This window comes from Chanodichthys erythropterus, chromosome 18, assembly GCF_024489055.1.
Source record: "Chanodichthys erythropterus isolate Z2021 chromosome 18, ASM2448905v1, whole genome shotgun sequence".
Classification (NCBI taxonomy): Eukaryota; Metazoa; Chordata; class Actinopteri; order Cypriniformes; family Xenocyprididae; genus Chanodichthys; species Chanodichthys erythropterus.
The window spans coordinates 27,491,518-27,515,699 of record NC_090238.1 but is presented as its reverse complement, the minus strand read 5'-3'; the positions used below and the strand labels follow the sequence as shown (position 1 = coordinate 27,515,699).

At 35.3% G+C, this 24,182-nt stretch overlaps 1 protein-coding gene across 10 annotated transcripts in view; it reads right to left on the bottom strand.

Moving 5' to 3' along the window:
* rbks (ribokinase) overlaps window positions 1-24,131 on the bottom strand; it is a 36,190-nt gene extending 12,059 nt beyond the window's left edge. The window contains exons 1-9 of one of the 10 annotated variants that reach the window (XM_067367036.1): window positions 24,042-24,084; window positions 23,517-23,715; window positions 22,854-22,912; window positions 14,415-14,547; window positions 13,775-13,838; window positions 12,586-12,648; window positions 11,450-11,614; window positions 6,594-6,685; window positions 3,633-3,821 (exon numbers count right to left, since the gene is read on the bottom strand). In XM_067367036.1, coding sequence (XP_067223137.1) covers window positions 3,633-3,821; window positions 6,594-6,685; window positions 11,450-11,614; window positions 12,586-12,648; window positions 13,775-13,838; window positions 14,415-14,547; window positions 22,854-22,912; window positions 23,517-23,528 — 777 coding nt within the window. In that variant the 5' untranslated portion in view covers window positions 23,529-23,715; window positions 24,042-24,084. Of the gene's footprint in view, window positions 1-3,632; window positions 3,822-6,593; window positions 6,686-11,449; window positions 11,615-12,585; window positions 12,649-13,774; window positions 13,839-14,414; window positions 14,548-15,503; window positions 15,666-20,306; window positions 22,739-22,853; window positions 23,369-23,516; window positions 24,011-24,037 lie in introns of those variants that run through there. The other 9 variants (XM_067367040.1, XM_067367037.1, XM_067367039.1 and 6 more) reach the window with 9 other exon arrangements.
* Between the last annotated feature and the right edge of the window lie 51 nt (window positions 24,132-24,182).

Here is a 24,182-nt window from a genome sequence, read left to right as displayed (position 1 = left end):
TGTGAGTTTATGAGAGGCATTACAAGTGTGAACAAAACAAAAAGCATATTTAAAGTCAGCATGAAATGAAAGTTGTGATGGTCTTTGCAAAGTGAAAAGGCTTCTCAAGCAAGAAAAAATTTAGGGTGAGATTTGATTTTTTCCATTGGGAATTGATTGGATCATTGTGATTTACTATCTCATGTGAGTGACAGGCTGTTAGTGCTTATAAGTACTAATAAACAGCCAACTATGTAATTGTGAATATGTGTTCCCTAATCTAAAGTGTTACCATACATTTTCCTTACCACTTGAATACACAAGTCTATGCATCTTAAAGTTGGTATGAAACGGAAGTTGTTATAGTATATCCAAGTGAAACGGCTTCTGGAATGAGAAAAATGTGAGGCAGGATTTGATTTCGTCCTTCAGGAATTGATTGGATCATAGGAAGTTGGGCATGGCTAATTAAATGGAGGCAGATCTGAATGCCAGTTTGCAATAAGTTGTGGAGGATATTTAGTCCCACCCTCTGCCGAGACACATTTCATGAAGAGAAAAGATCAAAGGTTAACGTTTTTGATTAAACATTACGGGGCATATGAATAAAAAAAATAATTATGTGAATGGATAAACCATTTTAAACACGCAAAAAAAAAAAAAAAAAAGAATTGTCCATTTTAATTTCATGGTGACTTTAAGCAATATATATATACATACACACACACACTCATGAGTGTCCTCCTTGATATTATTTCCATTTTTGATGAAATTAGATTTATGTAGTTTTTTTTTTGTTTGTTTGTTTTTTTAGAATTTGCAAAAATGCTTTGGTAAAAAAGACAACTCTTTTCAAAAGCTTTCATTCTTTTAATAAGGCTTTTTATGATATCAGGGCAGTATCATTTTTCTTTAACGTTATGCCACCAAAAGGAATTTTAATTTAGAAATTAAAACATGGGCATTATAAAAGAGATGTATTCAATACATTGTATGTATGAACTGCATTTTTAATATATTTTTAAATAAATTAATAGAGAGAAGAAAAATGCTACATCATCTCCCAACACCTACTGTAGGAACCAGATATTTTAAGAGACTTTTTTTGACTCAGGCCTGTAAGCAACTACCTACAACATCTTAGTATTGTTGAGGCAACGCTTGCACTCACAAAATCTATATATATATATATATAAAATCTAGACAAATAAGTGTCCGATGCTTTTGGTACTACACTTGCCAAAGATCAGGCACACATGTTCAAATGTAATTAAAGACGCAATAAAACGGAAGTAGCAACAGTTCTTCCATATGGCGTACATCCAAGAAAAATAAAAACATGTAGGGCAGAGACTTAATTCTATCCATCAGTTGTTAATTGTATTCTGGAGAGGTGTGCATTGCACTCAAAAATGAATGCAAGATTGCAGCCGATTGAGGGACTAAATGAAGCAGACTAAATGATTGAAGAAGCCGGCATACATCACCAGAGAGACTGATGTTTTTCCTGGAAGTCATCTTTCCATATGACCGTGAAGTATTTTTCTGAAGAATCGTTGACTAAAAGAGATAACAATGACTAGAAAAAAAAGGAAAAATGGGCATGGTCTATTAAGAATCAAGAGCTCATTCTGGTGGAAACTAAAAGGATTATTACGGGGGGGGACAAAACATTTATTTCTCAGAACTTTTCCAAGTAAATTGTTTTTTCTTAGAACTTCAGCTACTGTATATAGAGTGATGGTGGTCTGCACTTCATGCTAACAAGTAGGTGTGGGATGAATTTACATGTTAACCAAGTAAGATGTGGTTTAAAAAAATGAAGAACTGAAATGCAAGACATTTTCTAATCCAGAGAATAATAAAAATAAACAGAGAAGCAGTGCTACCTTTTTGGGGGCATTTCTGGCCACTGACGGGACATATATATTGCATCACACTATGATGCATCCACTTTTCTTTCTGGCTTGACGCATTCTAATACATGACTAATAATTGATCTTGTTGTTCTTCACAAGACACACTATTTGTGTTTATAAAAAATAAACAGGAAATATGAGTTATTATGACGCCAGAACTACCGAATCCAAGAGTGAAATGAGTAAGCCTCTTTAGAGATTACAATCAGTAGAGAAACCAGAAGAACCACATCCACAATTAACATGAGACTGATGTCAGACTTGTGAAAATGTGAGGCAAATAAGTAGCCATATTCAATTAACATATACGTAGAACACCAGACTGAACTCATGACAACCAATCAGCAAAACATGCAATCTGTTTTAATAAGAAATGACGCAAAACATCAAGAAATGCCTTCTCATAACTCTGATCTCACTTTTTTTTCTCTTCTCATGTCAACATTAAAGCCTACAGCAGAATCACACTAGCGGAAAAAAATTGTTTACAACCCATTCAAAACATACTACTTCAACTATGAATCATGCTTGTGGATCATATGTTATGGGCATATTATGACTGATGACTCAATATCATTTGCACAGATGACTGTAGTAGCATGGCAAACTTGTAGGGGTATAGAAACATCAGGTTTTCTCAAACACTATGTAATACAGTTTTAGCTTCAGGTGGACCACCAATGGACCATTCACAGCCTACCTGATGTGGATTACACACAAATATGTAAAATTGATCTATGTGGTCTGATTGGTGCATAGATCTTCAAAACAATTTGTGTTATCTATAAGTTTGTGGCATTTATGTTACTCAGATGCGGGTTTATATAGCACAATTTTTAATTCTTTCTTTGTTTGATGTCTTATTACTCAAATAATACAACTTATGACTTCTGAAGAGATGGAAATCTAGACCATATACAAGGTCTACATACATTTTCCATTTCCATTCTCTATCGTCAATGCAACCATTCACTCTAGAATTTCCAATGAGAAGCCATTCTTTAGTCTATTACTGGTCTACACGTGAACTGTGGTTTGTTTGTGAGTGTTATCTAAGTAAGCAGTTCTTGGCTAGAATAAGTTGCAAAGTAAACCAGATAAAAATCAAATGTTTCTTTCTTGTGAGACTAACTCAATGAATGTAGCATGCTTTTATAACAAGTAAAGTGTTAAAGAACCAACCCATGAAGTACTCCTAGTGTGTGGTGAGTCACAGACTTTGAGCAGCAGATATATCTGCTGCAGATAACTACCTCAACCTGATACATTTATTCTACTTAAACTGCCTGAACACATTTGGAGCACCATTAGCTCCATAATAAAAGAGGATTAGGTGTATAATGTTCTTATTTTCTTGAACTGTTACATAAAACTTGTTATAAACCTGCCAGACAGCACTTTTGATTAAAAAACAACACTTTGAGGGACTGAACAAAACTAATATACTGTCTATATATTACCCAGCCAACATTTCATGGAGGGGCCAATGTAGGCACAATATAAGCTTGAGGTATGGCCCCTAAATTGATTTATCCACGTGCTTCATGTTGGTCCTATCTGAATTAGCCCATATGAATCTCATATAGAATCTGATTGGGGCTAATTCACATGAAACCTGTGGACAAACCCATTTGGGAAACATACCTCAAGCCTATATCATGGCCTACATTGGCCCCACCAATAATTGTTGGCTGGGTACACACATACATGCAACTACGACAACTGCAGTCTTACCGTGGTATCCGCAGCAGTGACTGCAGTGCTGGGAATGTGTTTAGGGGTCGTGTTTGTGGACTGACACACCACACAGCCCTGTGGCCCCAAGGTCACAATGACTGAACCACAACCTTTGCTTAGCAGCTCCAGGCCTACTCGACTGGCATCCTCCACTGTGATAACAGACAGACCCGTCAACAGCTCTGCCTGAGAGGAACACCACAAGATAAAGAGGAAACAGTCATATTTATGCTAATATCAGTTATGCTAAGAGCTAATATGCAACTACGCTAATTTGTTTGTATCCTAAACCACGATTACAGGTGCCAGAATCATACTCTATGTCCGTGAACTCAAACGTTTCTTTATAAATCAGGTCTTTTGTATGCGCTTTGTTAAATAATGAGGCGTTTTACTCAAGATGCCTTCAAAGGAGCGAGGGAAAATGCATATGCAGATTGATATCTTCTTCTTCTCACTAACATTTAGATTTTAAATTGAATAAAACACCAACAATAAAAAGAACTAGCTAGCTTAGCTCATTAAATTAAAAGTCCATCGATATTGCCGTCAGTTCATATTGCCGTTAAAAATTTCTCCTACAAGCAGATACAATGAGACCTCTTTTCCTGTTTGTTCATGCGACGTTTGGCATAAAGCCTGTTAGACTAGGAATGAAACCACATGGATTTTCTCGGCAAAGGAGAAGTGCTCACTAACATGGATTTAGACAGATTTATGAACAATATTTGAGAGAAATAGGCCTTTGGGGACATAGAATAAGTCTTAGATCTTAGAGTTCAGCTCATGAAAAATGGGGGTAAAAACAAAAGTGTTGTGTTTATAATTTTGTTCAGTGTATATACAACGGGGCCGTGTACTTAATACACTGACCAGGCATTTGTACCTACTGGACATTTATGAACCTGTGTAGAGTATGTTTCTGACTAATCACTATTTATTGTTTACCTCTATGTGATAAAGTGGGCGAAATCCAGATATTCCAATAAGAATCCGGATGATCAGAATTTTAATGTAAGGTGATGCATATTTTGTTCATTTTGAAGTTGGTCACTTGAATTTGCCATGCTGACCAACAGCTGCTTGGTTTGAAAGTGACTTCAGTGAGAGCTGTGCTTTACACATTTCTGCGCTATATATAAAAGACAATCAAACTTTTTTTTGCCCACAGAATTTTGCTAATGTAACCGCAACATTTGCTGTATGTCACCAACCTTTATGTCATTCATGAATAACAGAGGGTATGAATAAGTGTGTAAAGCCTGAGATCAATCTGATCAAAGAGTCTTCTACATGGAAAGATGTAGTGTTGGCATTATCAGTTCCTTTAGGTTCGCTACTACAGGTGCAAAGAATAACCCCCACTCAGGCCCACCAAACGAGTGGAGATAGTACTGAAAGATCAGGCCAATAAGTATCCCCTTTGTATTTGTGTACTTTAAGCTTTGCCATCAATCTTTCCTAGCTGGCTGCCAAAACAGAAAAGCGCACACATTACTCATCAATGTGTGGTTATCTACTTCTGTAAACTGCTGATGATTCATCGTTCACTCTTGCAACTGAAGTCGTCGGGTGAGAGCCAAGCGTGTACACGAATGCGTGCGCTGGGACGAAGGCTGAATCTAAGGGGTTGATTTGTACTGAGGGCTCTCACTTTTAAGTCCCACCTGTACATTTTTCCCCCTCCAACCTCCCAGCCACATCAAAGCTGCCCTGACGGAGCACTCTAGTTCAAACTCTCAGTCACGCTGGAGCTTTCGCCCCAGGCCATACTGACACACCATCTGTGCATCTGTCTGCCTGGCCGTTGCTGCTTTAACTTTACTGTTTCCCATCAATCCAAGCCCTTGTCTGTCATCTTGCCCTGCCACGATGTGAAAAAGGACGGCCTCAAACATAACAGTTACTGTAAGACACAGCAGCCAACCCCATAATTTCTTGCACTTGGCAGGTAGGTGACTTTTCGTGTGGTTGTATTTCATTTCTAGTATGCAGGTCATGACCAGGCAAGATGCAAGAGCTGTTGTTTTACTCTAGTAACCTGCTTTAACAAACCTGAAAACCGACATGCAAAATAAGCTCTACAGGTTAATGCAGTCAAAATATAAATTTGGGTTAAAATTTCATGTCAACTTTTTATAATGACTTTTTTTATTGTCTAAAAATGCAATATGCTAAACACCGCTTTTAACACCGGGTAAAGGAACATTTCACGCTTGTTATTTAGAAACGGGGTTAGCACCGTTTTTATCCAGAGTTATGAAACCCTGCTCCGGAGAAGGTTTAGCACCACTTTTGCGGTGTTAACCCCGTATTGTGGTGCCAAACTATGTGAAACGATGCAGACAACCAATTGCGTACTCATATTTGCCTGCTTTGGACAGTCACGGAAACACTGTGCATTGTATATAAATATTAAATTCAGCATTTGAGAGGAAAAAAGTCAAATGCTGACAGAAAACGCAACAATTTGAGTGAAGAAGAGACCATTTTATTCTTACCTTTATTGACCAAAATGTCCATTCAGTATAAACTCTGTTTAGTACAGTCGGCATTATGAGGATGGGCAATGCTAGTGTTATGTAAAAAGGTTGCGTGCTGCGTTTATCCAATCAATGACAGTGACACCACTAATGCAAATAATAACATTAACCCTGGGTTTAGGAATGTACAATATGAAACGTCAGCATATGAATACCCAAGATTAAGTGTTAACCCCTGGTAAATTATGAGCAGTGTTAAACGTAAAGCACAATAACCCAGGATTCAGTTAACCCGGGGTTTAGTATGATCCAGGGTTAACTGTTTCAAGTGTGAAAAGCCTTATAGTGACACACTAAAATCTGAACATCTTAGCATATCAACGCCGTGTTATCACCCATAGCAATGCTGAACAAACTGAAAAGTGCATTTATGTGATATTTTTCTTTATGTAAAATGACTGATATTGTCTTTCACCTCAGACTCATTGCAGCAGAAAACATCAGATGCTTTGTAGAAATCAGAATGCAGGTCTGCGACAGCAGGAGCTGGATTAAAAATGGTTTTCACTGTAAGAAACATAGAAAATATTATTCATACATTGCGTTAAGGAAATGTATTTTCTTAGAACAAAGAAATGCAAATACCACAAGTAAAAATGCAAAGACCAAGGTAAAGAATTTCTATGATGTCAAATTTTTGTTATGAGTTCTAATTGGTGTGCATGCAGACACAGATCAGTCACAGATACTGACACACCGCAGTTCACGTCAGACAGCAGTCAGTATGAAACTCGCCCTTTGAGCTACATTCATTTAATTTGATATAAACTCCTTTACTTTGCTCCATTCTCAACACAACTATAGTTTTATAACTGCGTCAATACTTGGCTAACAACCCTTTCTCTCTTTCCTTCTCTCAGTCCTAAACTTAACATGTTCTGTAAAATCCAACCACATAGGAAGTGACTATAACCAAGGCACTATCTCCTTACTTCCTGTCGGTGAGGGGATTTCTCACTTGTTAGCTTAGTAAACAACACATTCTAAAAGGTGGTTTATTTAATATGTCATAAGATGTCTCTTCTAACCCTTAATATTAATAATTGCAGCAAGAGTACCATAAGAAAATATTTTAGCCAATAATGGTGAGCCTTTGGGTCAAAAATTTTGAAAGCCACTGCTCTAGTGGACTCAAAAAATATTTGGACACTTAAAAATTATTTTTATAATTACCTGTAACTGACTGGTCCCAAAAGACATTCTTAGTGATTTTTATTGAAACTGCAGCGACTATCACATACAATTCATATGATTAATTTGACTTAAAATTAACAACCATGATAGTTTATTAATAGCAGAGGTGCTATACATGAACAGTGTATCATGTTCCATTGTGAGTTAACACATTTCCTGCCAAGTTCTGAAATTCACTTTCTGAATGATAAGTCATTCTTTGGCTGTACACATGAACAAATTCCTGTTTTCACACCTGAAAGTTTATGTTTAAACTGAAAGTTCATGTTTTTCTTTATTTCATATTTTGAATAATGTCCTATACCTGGTATTTTTATACAATGAATAGTGATTCAGACTGTCAAGCTCCGAAGAAGACAAAAAAGAACCATGAAAGTACAATAAAAGTAGTTCATATGACTTGTATGCTATATTCAGAAATTCTGAGAAGCATTCAGAGAAATCGACCGGAATGACATTGTTATTTACTGTAAATAATTGTGTGTGTGTCCTTGTTGGAGTACTGACAGAATTTTCATTTTCTGGGTGAACTGTCTCCTTAATGAAAGTGAGAGTATTTTAGGAATAGGCAGTTAGCCCCTAGTTTTCTTGAATGATCTAAAGAGAAATCAACATGCACTTGTGAAGTGGACAACATACTATAGAAGAGGAGGGAAATAATGAGGGAAAATAAACGGCAAAACTAACGAGTAGCCACGTGAGATGAATGAATGAGTCATGTGAAACCTCACTGCTCAGAGATCCTTTAAAAAGCTCTAAATGAAAAACAACAGAAACACAAGTTAAATGTGAGCTAAATTCATGCTAGAGTGAACAAACATCCCTTCAGTAGCTGATCTAAAGTATGAAATTACATGTTAGCTACATATTAGCTTTGAAGTTAACTGAAATTAACTACACTTGAGGAGAGAATCAAAGCTGGATGGCCCTTATATTAATTTATTTAAAAATGTGGTTAGGAAAACGGTTCTCGGATTCTTCTCCAGTGAGCCTGTGGGGGTGGCATGTGCGTAATCCAAGCCTTGAGCTCCGGCTAAGTGCTATTTGCGCACGTCATTGTCTGATGAATTCATCCCAAGTGATAGGCGCATAATCTGGGCTAATGGCCTGTCTCTTAACACTTAATATGGCCTGCTAACGGGCTAAACAGCATGTATCTGGGAAGTTCTGAGGTGGTGAATGTGAATATCGGGGTGCGTTGGTGTGGTGGTGGTGGGGGGGGTATCCATCTGTGTCATCCATCTGTGGAATAAGCTTGTTGCATCATTGTGCATCTCCATGACAAGGATAAACAGTGTCTCTGATCAGCGGGGACCTGAACATACAAGGTGCTAATGATATCTGCGACACAGCCGGTTGTGTTATTTTCACAAGTTGTGCTTTACTCTCACCAATCATTTGGTATAAGGAACTAAAAATAAGTGGAAGTGAAAAGGAAATAAACTATTGTTGGTAAATGATTATGCTAGCACTCACACAAACCATTTGGTGATTAAACAAAGATAGGACCCCAACAGTGTGATTTTATGAAAGATGTGGACCGTAACGAAGGGGAAGACCATAACTGGAAACTGATATTGGGATACTTTACCTGCATGCATACAGTAAACTTCCATAAAGTTTATTTAATTTTATCCACATGCATACCGTATGCTCATGTAAAGCGATTTATACTATTTAGCAAATATAAACTTTACCATTGCTTATATCGTCGCAAAATGTAAACTATATTTTCAGCCAGCTCTAATCTGCTAAATGTGATTATATGTCATTAAATATTAACATATTATAAACAATAAAGCTTTATTTAAAAAAAAAAATGGTGTAACCAACATGCAAAAACAAAAATGGAAATAATATCAAAGAGAGGACACTCATGAGTACGTGTCATTAAAATATCAGATAATTTGAGTAATAAAGGTTAAAGGATTAGTCCACTTTCAAATAAAATTTTCCAGATAATTTACTCACCCCCATGTCATCCAAGATGTTCATGTCCTTCTTTCTTCAGTTCAAAAGAAATTAAGGTTTTTGATGAAAACATTCCAGGATTATTCTCCTAATAGTGGATTTCAATGGCCTCCAAACAGTTGAATTACAGTTTCAGAGCAGCTTCAAAGGGCTTTAAACGATACCAGACGAGGAATAAGGGTCTTATCTAGCGAAACGATTGGTAAATGTATATGCTTTATGTAAACAAATGATCACCTTCCAAGTGCTTCCGCCACTTCCAAGTGCTTCTACATGCAGAAAAAACTGAACTGGTGCTTTGTTCATTCTGTAAGTACAAACCCGATTCCAAAAAAGCTCAAGTTTAGGAATAGGAATGTTGTCCCATTCTTGTCTAATACAGGTTTCTAGTTGCTCAACTGTCTTAGGTCTTCTTTGTCGCATCTTCCTCTTTATGATGCGCCAAATGTTTTCTATGGGTGAAAGATCTGGACTGCAGGCTGGCCATTTCAGAAACCGGATCCTTCTTCTAGGCAGCCATGATGTTGTAATTGATGCAGTATGTGGTCTGGCATTGTCATGTTGGAAAATGCAAGGTTTTCCCTGAAAGAGACGACATCTGGATGGGAGCATATGTTGTTCTAGAACTTGGATATACCTTTCAGCATTGATGGTGCCTTTCCAGATGTGTAAGCTGCCCATGCCACACACACTCATGCAACCCCACACCATCAGAGATGCAGGCTTCTGAACTGAGTGCTGATAACAACTTGGGTTGTCCTTTTCCTCTTTAGTCCAGATGACATGGCATCCCAGTTTTCCAAAAAAGAACTTCAAATTTTGATTTGTCTGACCACAGAACAGTTTTCCACTTTGCCACAGTCCATTTTAAATGAGCCTTGGCCCAGAGAAAACGCCTGCGCTTCTGGATCATGTTTAGATATGGCTTCTTTTTTGACCTATAGAGTTTTAGCCAGCAACGGCGAATGGCACGGTGGATTGTGTTCACCGACAATGTTTTCTGGAAGTATTCCTGAGCCCATGTTGTGATTTCCATTACAGTAGCATTCCTGTATGTGATGCAGTGCCGTCTAAGGACCAGAAGATCACAAGCATCCAGTATGGTTTTCTGGCCTTGACCCTTACGTACAGAGATTGTTCCAGATTCTCTGAATCTTTGGATGATATTATGCACTGTAGATGATGATAATCTCAAACTCTTTGCAATTTTTCTCTGAGAAACGCCTTTCTGATATTGCTCCACTATTTTTCGCTGCAGCATTTGGGGAATAGGTGATCCTCTGCCCATCTTGACTTCTGAGAGACACTGTCACTCTGAGAGGCTCTTTTTATACCCAATCATGTTGCCAATTGACCCAATAAGTTGCAACGTGGTCCTCCAGCTGATCTTTATATGTACATTTAACTTTTCCGGCCTCTTATTGCTACCTGTCCCAACTTTTTTGGAATGTGTAGCTCTCATGAAATCCAAAATGAGCCAATATTTGGTATGACATTTCAAAATGTCTCACTTTCAACATTTGATATGTTATCTATATTCTATTGTGAATAAAATATTTTAAAGTTTATGAGATTTGTAAATGATTGCATTCCTTTTTTATTCACAATTTATACAGTGTCCCAACTTTTTTGGAATCGGGTTTGTAGAATATGGAAGGTGTAGGACATATAGCGTAAGCTTTTTGAAGAATACGAAAGTGCGGTTTTGGCGGAAGCACTTGAAAGGCGATCATTTGTTTATATAAAACATATACATTTACATTTTTTTTTTTAAATGACCGATCGTTTTGCTAGATAAGACCCTTATTCCTCGTCTGGTATCATTTAAAGCCCTTTGAAGCTGCACTGAAACTGTAATTTTGACCTTCAACCGTTTCGTTGTTTTCATCAAAAACATTAATTTCTTTTCAACTGAAGAAAGAAAGACATGGACATCTTGGATGATATGGGGATGAGTAAATTATCAGGAAAATTTTAATTGAAAGTGAACTAATCCTTTAACGTCAATTTTCAGTAAAAATTCTTGTGCATTAAGAAATTTGACTTTACAGGAAGTGGGGTGAGACAATCAAGTACATTGAGATGAAACAAAGATGCGTAACTGACCGTGGTTCTCTTTGGCCATTCTCAAGGCCTGCAGTGATGCATCTGGGTTGATCTCAAGCTGGCAAAGGAGCACCTTGGCATTTACTATGGCAGATTGTGCCCGCTGTAGCTCCTCTTGTCCCAGAAGCATATTAGCGCCAGCGACAATCACTATGGCATTTTCCCCTGTAAATACAATATATAAACCGTGACCACAAGATGCTTATAAACCAGGAGACATCACTGTTAATTAGACTAAAATGAAATTTTTAAATATCCAGACATTTAAGTCACGCTTAAAAATATATGAATCCATTGCATATCAAACTAAGTGTCTTTATTTTAAAGAAAAAAAAAGAAGCATTCTTCAAAATAAAAAAAGAAGTTTGGTTTTAGGTTTTAAGTAATAAAACAATACATTTCTTATACTGTTGAAAATTAAGACAAAGCATTTGGATTTTTGTTTTGTGTCCTAAGTATTATGGAACGTGATGAACTAAAATGACCTTGGGACCTTTTTTCTGTCTGAACATATTTTCAGTCGCCACTTTGATATTTTGTTATCTAATGCAAAGTGTGCAAATATATTTTAGGGCCATGGATATAGGAGTATGAAATTATCTCAGTATTGTGATATGAACAGACAGACACATATAAAGTGCTGTTTTAAGCATTCAAAAACCACACTGCAGAGTCAGGAGATATTATCAAAGCTTTTTCCTCATTTCAGCTTCCTTGTTAGCTTGCGAGATAATTGTTCAAATTCACATTGCTGTGATATTCACACAGGAAGCTGGGACACTGAAAGTAGGTTGTTATGGTGATCATGACGCCAATCTGAGCTCTTCATGGAGTGCTCACTGTGGTGCTTGTAGACTGCCACGAGGCTTAGCACTTATGCTGGATCACTAAACCATGGCATTTACAATGCAGCAGGCCTTACATTCAGAGGCAGGCTGGCTTTCTTTAAGTCCAAGTAGTGCTACATTAAACTGGGTCTAAAATAACCCTGTGTAGGCGAGGCGGACACAGGTAGAGAACTTCTCACTCATTTATGTCTCATTCAGAAGAGTACTTAGCTGTGTTTATGTTATTTTAGGGGCTTTTAAAGATAAGGGATGCAGCAAGGCTCGGTACTCAGACCAATTTAATTTTACCTGTGTCATTTACAATGATAGAGGCAGCTCCAGTCGCAGCATTTTCAGTCTGTTCTGCATAGGCTGAGAGAGGAAGAGAGAGAAGTGGATAACCTAAATTGCTTACAGTATACAAAACTGAACTGAACGAATCAGAATGTCCATATAAAATCTTTACAGTGTTTATAAATTATGACAATAGAGGCAGCACATATGCAGACTTTTAAACAATGCTGGGGAAGCAATTTTAAAAGTGTAGCTTGCCAAACTACAGGTTACTGATAATATAAAATATCTAACAACAGATAAAAAGCTGAAATAAATAATAAAGTTGATCAATTCAGCACAAAACCTAATAAGCTAAACTACAAACAAAATGTAGATAACTACAAAAAGGGACAATATATTTTAAATCATGTTATTATCAGATTGCAAAATACACAACAAGGCATTCCAGGGACACAAATAAACTGCAAAAACGATCATGTTCATGCTCTGTATTTTTTCTTGCTTTCAAGTAAAAATATCTAAACATCTTCAAAGCAAGATTTTGTTTTTGATGTTTGTCACTGTTCATCATTGAGCAAGCAATGAAATCAGATATGCTTGTTCTGACAGTGTAATCAATATATGACATATCTACACTGGCTGCTAGTAATAATGACGTAGACACCGGAATGATAAGAGTAGCTGTCATCATGTAAATTACTGGATGTAAACTGGAAATTTTGCTTCTGCTTATGACCATCATAGCATCTCACCATCTTATCAAGGTCCATGTGATGACAAATATTGGAAGCATTACTGTATTTTACACAATCATACATATAAATGTCAGATTTATTCGATGTTCACAGAACATATATTTTTGTTGAAATATGAAAAAGTCACAAAAAATGTGTAAATTCAGACACAGCTACAAGCAATATTGCACACTTTGTATTGAATTAAGTTACACACATACTGCAACCCAAATAATGGAGAAAAAAACTACTTCAAATACAATCTTATTCATGATTACTTCATACCAAAACATTATTTTAATTTGATTTCAAACCACCTACTAATTTGTATTGTCAGGTTTGTAAAAAAAAAAAAAAAAAAAAAAAAATCACATTTTTTTTTTTGTTTGTTTTTTTTTTTTGTTTGGCTGCCTGTCTGTAGATAGCCATAGATGTGAAACAACGTGAAAGCATAGTTTGGCCATTACCAGTCGATATGCCATTATTTTTGAAGTTTTGAATGTAGTCGTTCCCAAAAACGTCTCTGCCGACCTGAAGAGAAAAAGCAACCAAAGATGAAAAGCGGAACTTGAGATGATATTTTCTAGCAACTCACTGACCGGCCAAAGTTCTGCATTGCTATATCAGGCCAAGCCTTCCAGATATAGCACCCCCAAACAAACGCCTCCACTCTACAAATACAACTTTAATCTCCCCCTCTCTCTTTCTCTACCTCTCTATGAGACATTCAATGTTGAGGTAGAGGGCAAAAGGGTTCCTTTTTTCCCAACTGGGTCTGCTTTTATCCCACACTGGTAAAGACATGCCAAGGATGGGGTCCTAAGCCCCAGCAGTAGAGACCCTTCACTACCTGGCCTTCTGTCTTTGAAGTATGATCTCTCTTTGAATGTTTCTGAAAGCATAGGAGTCTATTTTTACACACTACATACGCTTCGGTATTGATTGGGGTCTTTGCACTGACAAAATGAAGAGCTTCATTACTCTTGTGCGGTTAAATGCTGAAATACATGAATTGCTCAGGTATCAACCTAAACTTGATACTCTATGTGTACTTCAGGCTATATTCAGTTATTTAGGATGTTCAGAAAAGCAGACTGTATTGGGTACCTTGCACACCATGGCAGTCTTGGCCCCCATTCGTGCAGCTTGGACACACTGATTGGCCCCTTTACCACCAAAACCGATAAAGAACTTGTGTCCATGTATCGTCTCTCCAGCCTTGGGAAGTCTTGGTGCCTGACTGACAGAAAGACATATGGGACTAGGCTATAAAAAAGTACTGAAAAAAATGAAAGCATGCATCAAAAGTTATTTAAATACAAATCCAAAGTATCTAACCAAGAATTTAATTGAGGGAAGGCAAAAAAAAGTACCCACATTTTATTGTAATGAAATTCGTTATTTACTTACACATGTCATTCTGTCAACCCATATGCAGTTTTTTTTGTTGTTGTTGTGAGTGTGTAACACAAAAAAACATAATTTGAAAAGTGTCTCAGTGTTTTAGTCCATATTACAGTGACTGAGAGGGGACATGTTTAAATGTGCCCTAGAACTTTTTTTTAAAAGATGTAATATAAGTCTAAGGTGTCCCCTGAATGTGTCTGTGAAGTTTCAGCTCAAAATACCCCATAGATTTTTTTTTATTCATTTTTTTAACCGCCTATTTTGGGGCATAATTAGAAATGAGCCGATTCAGGGTGTGTGGCCCTTTAAATCTGGTGCTCCACGTCAACGGAGCTCGCGCTTGCCTTAAACAACATAAAAAAAGTTCAAACAGCTAATATAACCCTCAAAATGGATCTTTACAAAGTGTTCGTCATGCAGCATGTCTAATCGCGTAAGTACAGTGTTTATTTTGATGTTTACATTTGATTCTGAATGAGTTTGAGGCTGTGCTCCGTGGCTAAAGGCTAATGCTACACTGTTGGAGAGATTTATAAAGAATGACGTTGTGTTTATGAATTATACAGACTGCAAGTGTTTAAAAATGAAAATAGCGACGACTCTTGTCTCCGTGAATACAGTAAGAAACGATGGTAACTTTAACCACATTTAACAGTACATTAGCAACATGCTAACGAAACATTTAGAAAGACAATTTACAAATATCACTAAAAATATCATGTTATCATGAATCATGTCAGTTATTATTGCTCCATCTGCCGTTTTTTGCTATTGTCCTTGCTTGCTTACCTAGTCTGTTGATTCAGCTGTGCACAGATCCAGACGTTAATACTGGCTGCCCCTTGTGTAATGCTTTGAACATGGGCTGACATATGCAAATATTGAGGGCGTACACCCTGACTGTTACGTAACAGTCGGTGTTATGTTGAGATTCGCCTGTTCTTCTGAGGTCTTTTAAACAAATGAGATTTATATAAGAAGGAGGAAACAATGGAGTTTGAGACTCACTGTTTGTCATTTCCATGTACTGAACTCTTGTTATTTAACTATGCCAAGGTAAATTCAATTTTTGTATCTAGGGCGCCTTTAAGCTTGTGGTTTTAATGGTCATAAATATCGTAAATCCTGCAGTTTTTTATATTTTCATTTTTTAAAAAACGTATGTACTTTCATAACACTATACTATACTATATTACCTTTGCATCAAATTACAATAAAAATAGTTAATGCTGCTGTGAGGGTCGCAGCGGCTATGGGAGTGACGGTAAAAATGATATCTTTCTCTCTTCTGACTGCCGTTATCAATCGCTCTCTATTTTTTTCCTCTTTTTGAAAGTTGTGAAAACACTATTGTGGAGGGTTTCTTTTGCTATTTGAGCAAATGGAAACACAAAAAAATATATTTAATACATTCTCTCATTCACCGCTATAGAATTTTACCCAACTATGACGACTTCTGCTTCTGAGAAACCTGGGAATTTGATAAGGGTTTATATGTCGTGGATATTAATTTGTGGGAACGTGATAATAAGTCGTGGCCTCGAGATCATATGTTGAGGGAAAGACATTGAGGGAAAGACATTATTTCTCATGGCCACGAGTTAAATGCGTAAACAACCTGCGCGACCATGGCAACCTGGAATTATCATAAATGGATAGGCCTATAATAATATTTATTTTGAATTAAGAATGATAAAATAAGGGCGGAATTAAGAAATTATTATATCAATATATTATTTGAATGCTGTCTATATAGTCAACATCGCGCGCAATGTAATAAGCTATTAATAGCCTATTATATTGCACACGATGTTGCCAATAGACAGCATTCGAATGAAGTTTATTATCAATTTGATAATAACAAACTTGTTAGAACATTAAATAATAAAGGCCTAGCCCTAGAAGAAAACATTTTTATCCATCCAATCTCACAGCTTTTTAAACTGATCATGTCCTTATTATTATTATTATTATTATTATTATTATTATGCCTGTTAAACCTAAATACAATTATATATAAATGATAGTAATTTAATGATATATAAAATGATAAACAAAATTAAGTTTAGCATAGGCTTTATCCGTAAATGGATTTAAAAAAAAAAAAAAAAAAAACATTTGTGTATCTTAAATATTCTTTTAACATAACCTATTAATAATAAATTATTTGAACTTGGCATGAGGGGCTACAAATGATAACAGACGCTCATTTAGCCTATCTTCAAACAGGCTACAGTCAATAGTCATAAAGTCACATTTTTATTGCATGATCGGGCATTTAAAGTATTTACAAAATATAGCTAACATAATATAGACCTACAGAAATGAAAGAGATACAGGAAATGAAGGGGAAAATAAATCAAATAGGGCTAAATAACAATGAATAAAAAAATGTAAACAATAATGATAATGATAATATAAAAATTAACAATCAGTGAATGGATTTAAAAGACTGTTGTATATGATTAAAATATAGCTACACGGCATATTCTAACATTTATTGATTAACTTCATTCGAATGTTGCTATACTGTAGGCATTGCATACAACACAATCAGCAATATGTTAATATAATCATTTCTTAATTTTGCGCTTTTTCTTAATTAAAACTAAATATTATTAAAGGCCTATCCATTTCTAATAATTCCAGGCTGCCATGGTCGTGCACGTTGTATACGCATTTAACTAGAAATTATGTCGTTTCCTCAAAACAAAGAAGTCGTGGCCACAAGACAAATATACTTTACATCGTGTGGCCACGTCCTAAGGATGTTGTTACCTCGAAAAAATTATCTTGTGGCCACGACATATTATCACGTTCCCACGAGTTAACGTTGTGAACCGAGCATGTCCTCTACGGGTCACCGTACCATACAATGAAAGTCAACGGGGTCCAATTATGACATTATATGGACAAAAACTGAAAGTCAACCCTATCCAACCAAAAGCAGAAGTACATTCAAGTAAAAAGGAATTGATGAAATTCAGAGATTTACTTCACAAAGTTTGTAAATCAACTTCAGTTGTCTTCATTTTAAAGCAATTGTTGAATTAATGCATTGTGAGTGTTCAATTGTTGCACTGTGTTTTCGGAGGAAAGACAGATGGTCCATTCACTCAGTTCTAAAAAGTCCATATTGTTTGAATGAAAGGGACTTTTACTGGAAACATGCTATGTTTGTGAGCTGTAAATGAAAATAATATGACATGACAACCTGAGCCCTTCTAAATCTAAGGCAGGTGCCCTGAACTCCCTAAAAAGCTAATTGCTGTGCTGCTTAGTGCGTGACATTTCAGAGCGGGGTCCATCAGCCTTTCACCCGAGCAGAACTAGCAGCTATTACTCATTCTATTGAACAACAGAAAAAAAACCCAATCCCAGACATCTAGTTACGGTCTGGCCCCAATCCAAGTCTCCGGGAGCCCGTGTTTATGTGATGGCAGAATGAGCCGATAAAGTTGTTTTTCACATAAAGGTTGTTTGTGTGGTGTGGTTAAGAGAGGGAATATTACAGGAAGTCAGTGCAGATGAATATAGATACTGCCGAGATTTCAGTAAAATGAGCGGTAAGTGAAGATATTTTAGCTTGTTGTTTATGATGTTTTTGATGAACTGTGGTAAATGATGTTGATAAAGAAAAAACCTGAACAACTTAAAATAAAGAACTAATTATATACTTAAAGCGATCATAAGGCATATTTTCCCCACATTTTCAACAAAACAAGCAAACAAACAAACAAAAAATCTTAACTGAATTTTGCATGAGTACTCTGTTTAACTGAATAATGGATTAATATATTATAAATGATAAATAATGAAAGAATGTATAATAAATAAATGAATTGTTGCTGGTCAAAAATGAGGAAGACAACGAAAAAGGATAAATAAAACACTACTATTGCAGTCTAATTTAGTAACAACTTCAAATCTGCTATACTTTTACCACAAACAATGCTCTTGGTTCATTAAAGATAAAGAAAATTGTAATTATGACCGCACAACTTTCTATTTGCACGGATTCAACTGGACAGCCAATAGGAATGTGCAAAGTCCATATAAGAAGTCATTTCACTGGTCGGCCATTTTTGAAATGCCTCTCAGGCAGCTATTTCAGTCCAGCTCCTATATCTCTTTGAATGGGGAAACATTAAGTTGTTCACCAAGTTTACAATTAAATTTCATATTCGAAATCAACAATGAAATCCAACAACTGTCTCATAAATCTTGTTTCTAAACACTCAAATCATGACAAAAAACAACAACAACAAAAAGAAGGCGGCAGGACTTATTATGCCATATTGCACGTTGCACTAAAATTCTTTAGTGTGGATGCTTTATTTCACAACTTGTGCACCTAACCAGCATTCTAAGGTTGTCTGATTGAGTCATCGTCTGCGTCGAAGGTTATAGACAGTCTGGTCTCACCTTAACACCTCACTTATAGTTCCTCTATTGTTTTATGAGCAATAGTCATTTTCCCACAAACCCAGTTCTGATACAAATGCTGTGACTTTCCTGTGCCAAGAGGAAACACAACAGGTGTTTTGTGACGTAGGCTGTGGTTCAAGCAGATGTTTACTACTTTATAAAGGCAGGACCTAAAACAGCCTGCATGAGTAACAGTATGTGCTGTACATTGTGGTCCATGGGGCAATAAAATAAAGGAGCAAGTATTTGTTTATAACAAAAGAATTACTGAATAATAAGAATTACCATGTTTTTGGACATGGTAATTTCATTGTATTGTTCAAGTACTTTGGAATATTATGTAAAATACCATGTTATATGAATATGGTGATTGATTATTAAGTACTATAATAAACATATTATATATATATATATATATATATATATATATATATATATATATATATATATATATATATATATATATATATATATATATATATATATATATATATATATATATATATATATATATTATTCCTATAATATGTATTCCTTTTTTATGGATGTTGACAGTTTTCTGATTTCTGAAAAAAAAAAAAAAATATATATATATATATATATATATATATATATATATATATATATATATCCACAATCTGCTCTTTAAACTCTCTTTAACTCTTAATATGTCAACAAAATTAAATTAATTTTGAACCTAGCTTTAACCAATGTTCAGATTGTCTAGCATTTAGACTTTTCTCGAGCCGGTCCTAAATTGTGGAACGATCTCCCTGTCACTATTAGATCTGCCAAATCTTTACCTGTGTTCAAAGCCATGTTAAAATCACATTTGCTAAACTCTGACTGTGAGTTTTAATGATGGAGTTTGATTTTTATTGTGTGTATGTTTTCTCTAAGGTTATATGTTTGTTTATACCGTTTTATTTTTTTCTTTAGCTTTTTGGGATTGTGAAGCATTTTGGACAACCAAAGTTGTATTAAACTGTGCTATATAAATAAAAAAAAAAAGAACAAAAACGAACAAAAGAACATTTGCATATTTAAACAACATTTAGAAAACTTGTATTTGAAAAACAATTATCTTAATGCACTGTGATGGTATGGTGATTAGTTAAAGGGTTAGTTCACAAACAAAATTAAAATTCTGTCATTAATACTCACCCTCATGACGTTCCAAACCTCTAAGACTTTTGTTTATCTTTGGAACACAAATGAAGATATTTTGATTAAATCTGAGAACTTTCTGTCCCTCCATAGACAGTGACGCAACTGACACTTTGACACTTCAAAAACTTCATAAAGAGACTGTAAAATTAATCCATATGAATTGAGCGGTTTATTCGCTTTGATCGCTTTATATGATGAAAAGATTTAATTTAGGCTTTTATTCACATATAAAAATTGATCAGATGCTCAACCGAACCTGAATGACGCACGAGAACAAACCTCTTGCGGAAGCTCAAATGTGCTGTGTAACACACAAGAATGAAACTCATTGGTTCTCACACGTCAAGTAAACATGTGAGCTGATGAATGACATTACATGAGGGTGAGTAACAAAAGAGAGAATTTTCGTTTTTGGGTGAACTATCCCTTTAAAATGTTTACCCTAGTGTCTTGCCTTAATTAAATATACTTGCAAAAAGATGTAGCCTAAGTGAAGGATAAACAGAAATATTCAACTCAAATACCGCACTATGATAGGGCTATGACATTTATCAAAGTAACATGGTATTATCAGTTATGTCTCTATTACAAAAATGGCCCAGTTTGAAGCAAAGATAAAGTGCCTTAAGTTAATTGTTATGTGAATATTTGAGAGCCCACCCAAGAGTATGCAGAACTTATGTGTGCCACATGCACACTTTAGACTAACATCATGTAGCAAGTGAAAGATATAGACGGCTCCAGTGATAGCAAACCAATCGGTTCAAATTGTAATCAGCAGGTGGCACTGTCTGGCTTCATCACAAACACACAAATGTTCCACACAAGACACGTTTCAAAGTGTCTGATTCCGTTTGACTGTTACAAACACAAGCCACATAGAAAACTGGATTTTACACTTCAAAGTCATGCATAGCACTTTGATGGGTGAAATGTGTCAGCCACTCCAAAAAAACAAACACATACTTCCCATCAGAACTATTGCCTAATTGATGCAATCTCTTCTGTTCAAAGGCCAACAATGATGACTGGATTTTTAAATGGTAACATATATGAGCAATTGGAACTTTGGTTTTCAATAAGGTGTTTGTTTTGATCACATATGACAAAGAAAGAAATGAATATGATGTAGTTATGTATGGAAAGAAAAATTTACCACTGGATAACATTTTCTCTTCTGAACAAACACCTAACCTGAATTATTCAAATTTGGCATACCTTGTCCTACCCCGATTGCGATACCTCAAATAATAAGGTTTGGCTATGTTTTTTTATAAACAATTGGACCTTTGTTTAAAAGAAATACCCCATAAACATTAAAGAAATAGGGATTAGTATAGAGACTTGGGGTATATATATATATATATATATATACACACACACACTATACTGTTCAAATGTTTGGGGTCAGCAATCATTACTTTTATGCAGAAATGATACATTAAATTGATTAAAACATTTGTTGCAAAATAATAATAATAATTAATCTTTCAATTCATCAAATAATCCTGAAAACAAATGTATCACGGAATAAGAAACACCAAATCAGTATATTTCTGAAAGATCATGTGACACTGAAGACTGGAGTAATGATGCTTTGCTATCACAGGAATAAATTACACAGTAAAAGTAAAAATAAAAACTCTTAAAAGTTTACTACCAGTTTGCACAGCTGCAAGTTTAGGCCGTGTTCTAGTCAAAAAGTACACCTGAGCTGAAAATACTGCAGCCAGTATGACTAGGACACACTTGACGCTGGAAAAAAAAATTGCCGACGGCAAATGTGACCAGTGAGCAGTGAATCAGTTCCCTAGGGAAATATTAATAATAGACAGAGCTGGCAGAACAGAAGGCAGTTCCCCAAATCTGCCTTTGTTGGACCTTATTTGGTTCCTGCTGGAAGGACTAATTCCTTTCAGAGTTATTTTAAAATCTTTAAGTCTGCCTTCTGCAAGTGGAATATGTTCCACAATCATAGCGATTTGTCACATGAGCATGAAATCATCATCTAGAATGATATATGAGGTCTCAGCTTTAAGTAGATTTGTTTTGCTATACAATGAGCAAAGCGATTAATATAAATTTCAAGTTAAGCATGAAATTGAACCTGAGTATTTTTATGATTATTTTTCAGAGTCAGAAAGATATCTTTATTAACGTGTTAATAATTAAAGTGTCTGGGTCCTTATAACTTTTTAGAGGCACATGAACATGATTTTTGTTTTATGAAGGCATATTTTTCTTCCTAACAATACATCTATTTATGTTAAACTATTGAAATATTTGAAATAAATTCTCTAAAATGTATCTGAAAATGGTTGTACAAAAAAAAAAAAATGTATTTGTAAATATTGCACAATATCATAACTGCTTTTCTAGAATACATACAGTAAGATTACATTATTCATTTTCACTGTAGATTTTGCTGCAATCACTGCTTTCTTTTCCTTTTTTGTTCATTTGCCCCCACATTTTAAACATGTGGCACATATTTGCCCCAGGCCTGGTTCACCATGACATGGAAATCCTTTGATGACTTACCTTACTAAGTCGGTCATACAAGAACCCACCACTACAACACTCACGTCTTCAGGCATGCCCTAACAACATTAATAATAATGAAAAAAAAAACATTTAGACTGAATATTAAAATACTAAAACATCAGACATTATTTACATTCATTTCTAACAAAATGTTGAGATTAAATTTCAGAGAGCAACAATTAAATGGTTTGTAGTTATGCTCCACATTGAACATGCCTACTCTAATGTGGATGATTATTTCAGGACTGGATCATGTGATTGACAACAACCATGGAAATCCTTAATTAATTCAATCCCTTGCGTGTAGGCAACGTATGTGAATAGTAGAGTGTTAATCTGCTCAAATCTCCCAGCAGGCCTCAGGGGACCGTAAAAGCCTGCCGCTGGCTAAGGAACAGCCTACATTTTCTCAAAATAACTGAAGTCCAGGCTGCATTTTCTGCATACTTTGATTCAAATCAGTCTTAATGGCTTGAAGTGTTTTGCTGACACTTTGATATATTTGATCCTCACTGCACGATAAAACAAACAAAGACAGTTACATGTGAAAGAAAGAATTTAGTGATTTAATATACGTATGGATGTAATATTTTATATGAGATGCAATATATATATATATATATATATATATATATATATGTAATATATATTTACAATTACCTGACAAATCATAAATTATTAGTCCTGTTCTTGCAGCCCCAAAATGTTCAATGTTGGGAATAATAGTATCCAGTTAGGATAGAAGTGTATTTTATTTACAATCAGACATTATGTGAAAATGATTTTTACAAAACTGTGTTATCTAGGCTGGTTTAGCAGGACAGTGGTTGTGATCAAAGTCTACTATCGTCCCTATTATCTGTGAAAATAAAAAAAAAAAAAAAATCTGAAACTGTAAACAACACAGATTATTGAAGATTACTGATGTACATTTTACAAAAAAAAAAATAAAAAATAAAAATCAGTTTTCTAATTCTAAATTTCTCGATTAATTCAATGTGTTACTTGCCGTTTCTTTGTAATTGTTTGTGAAATGTACTAGCAACTGGTATGTTTTTCAGTGTATGGGATATAGTTGATTAACCGTTTTATTCACAAGAATTCATGCAATATCACATTAAATAATTTCAAGTGTATAGCATTTGAAAACATTTGGTACATTAAAATAGTTTACATTGTACCTACTTGTCCACTGAGTAAAGCGATTTCTAATTTGCCAAAGCAGCACTTTGTACTCACGTCTATTTGACAGCACAGAAACACATGTGACTGGACGGAAGACCATTTGAGCTGTCCCAGTATTCTCCTGTCTTTAAGAAATAATTA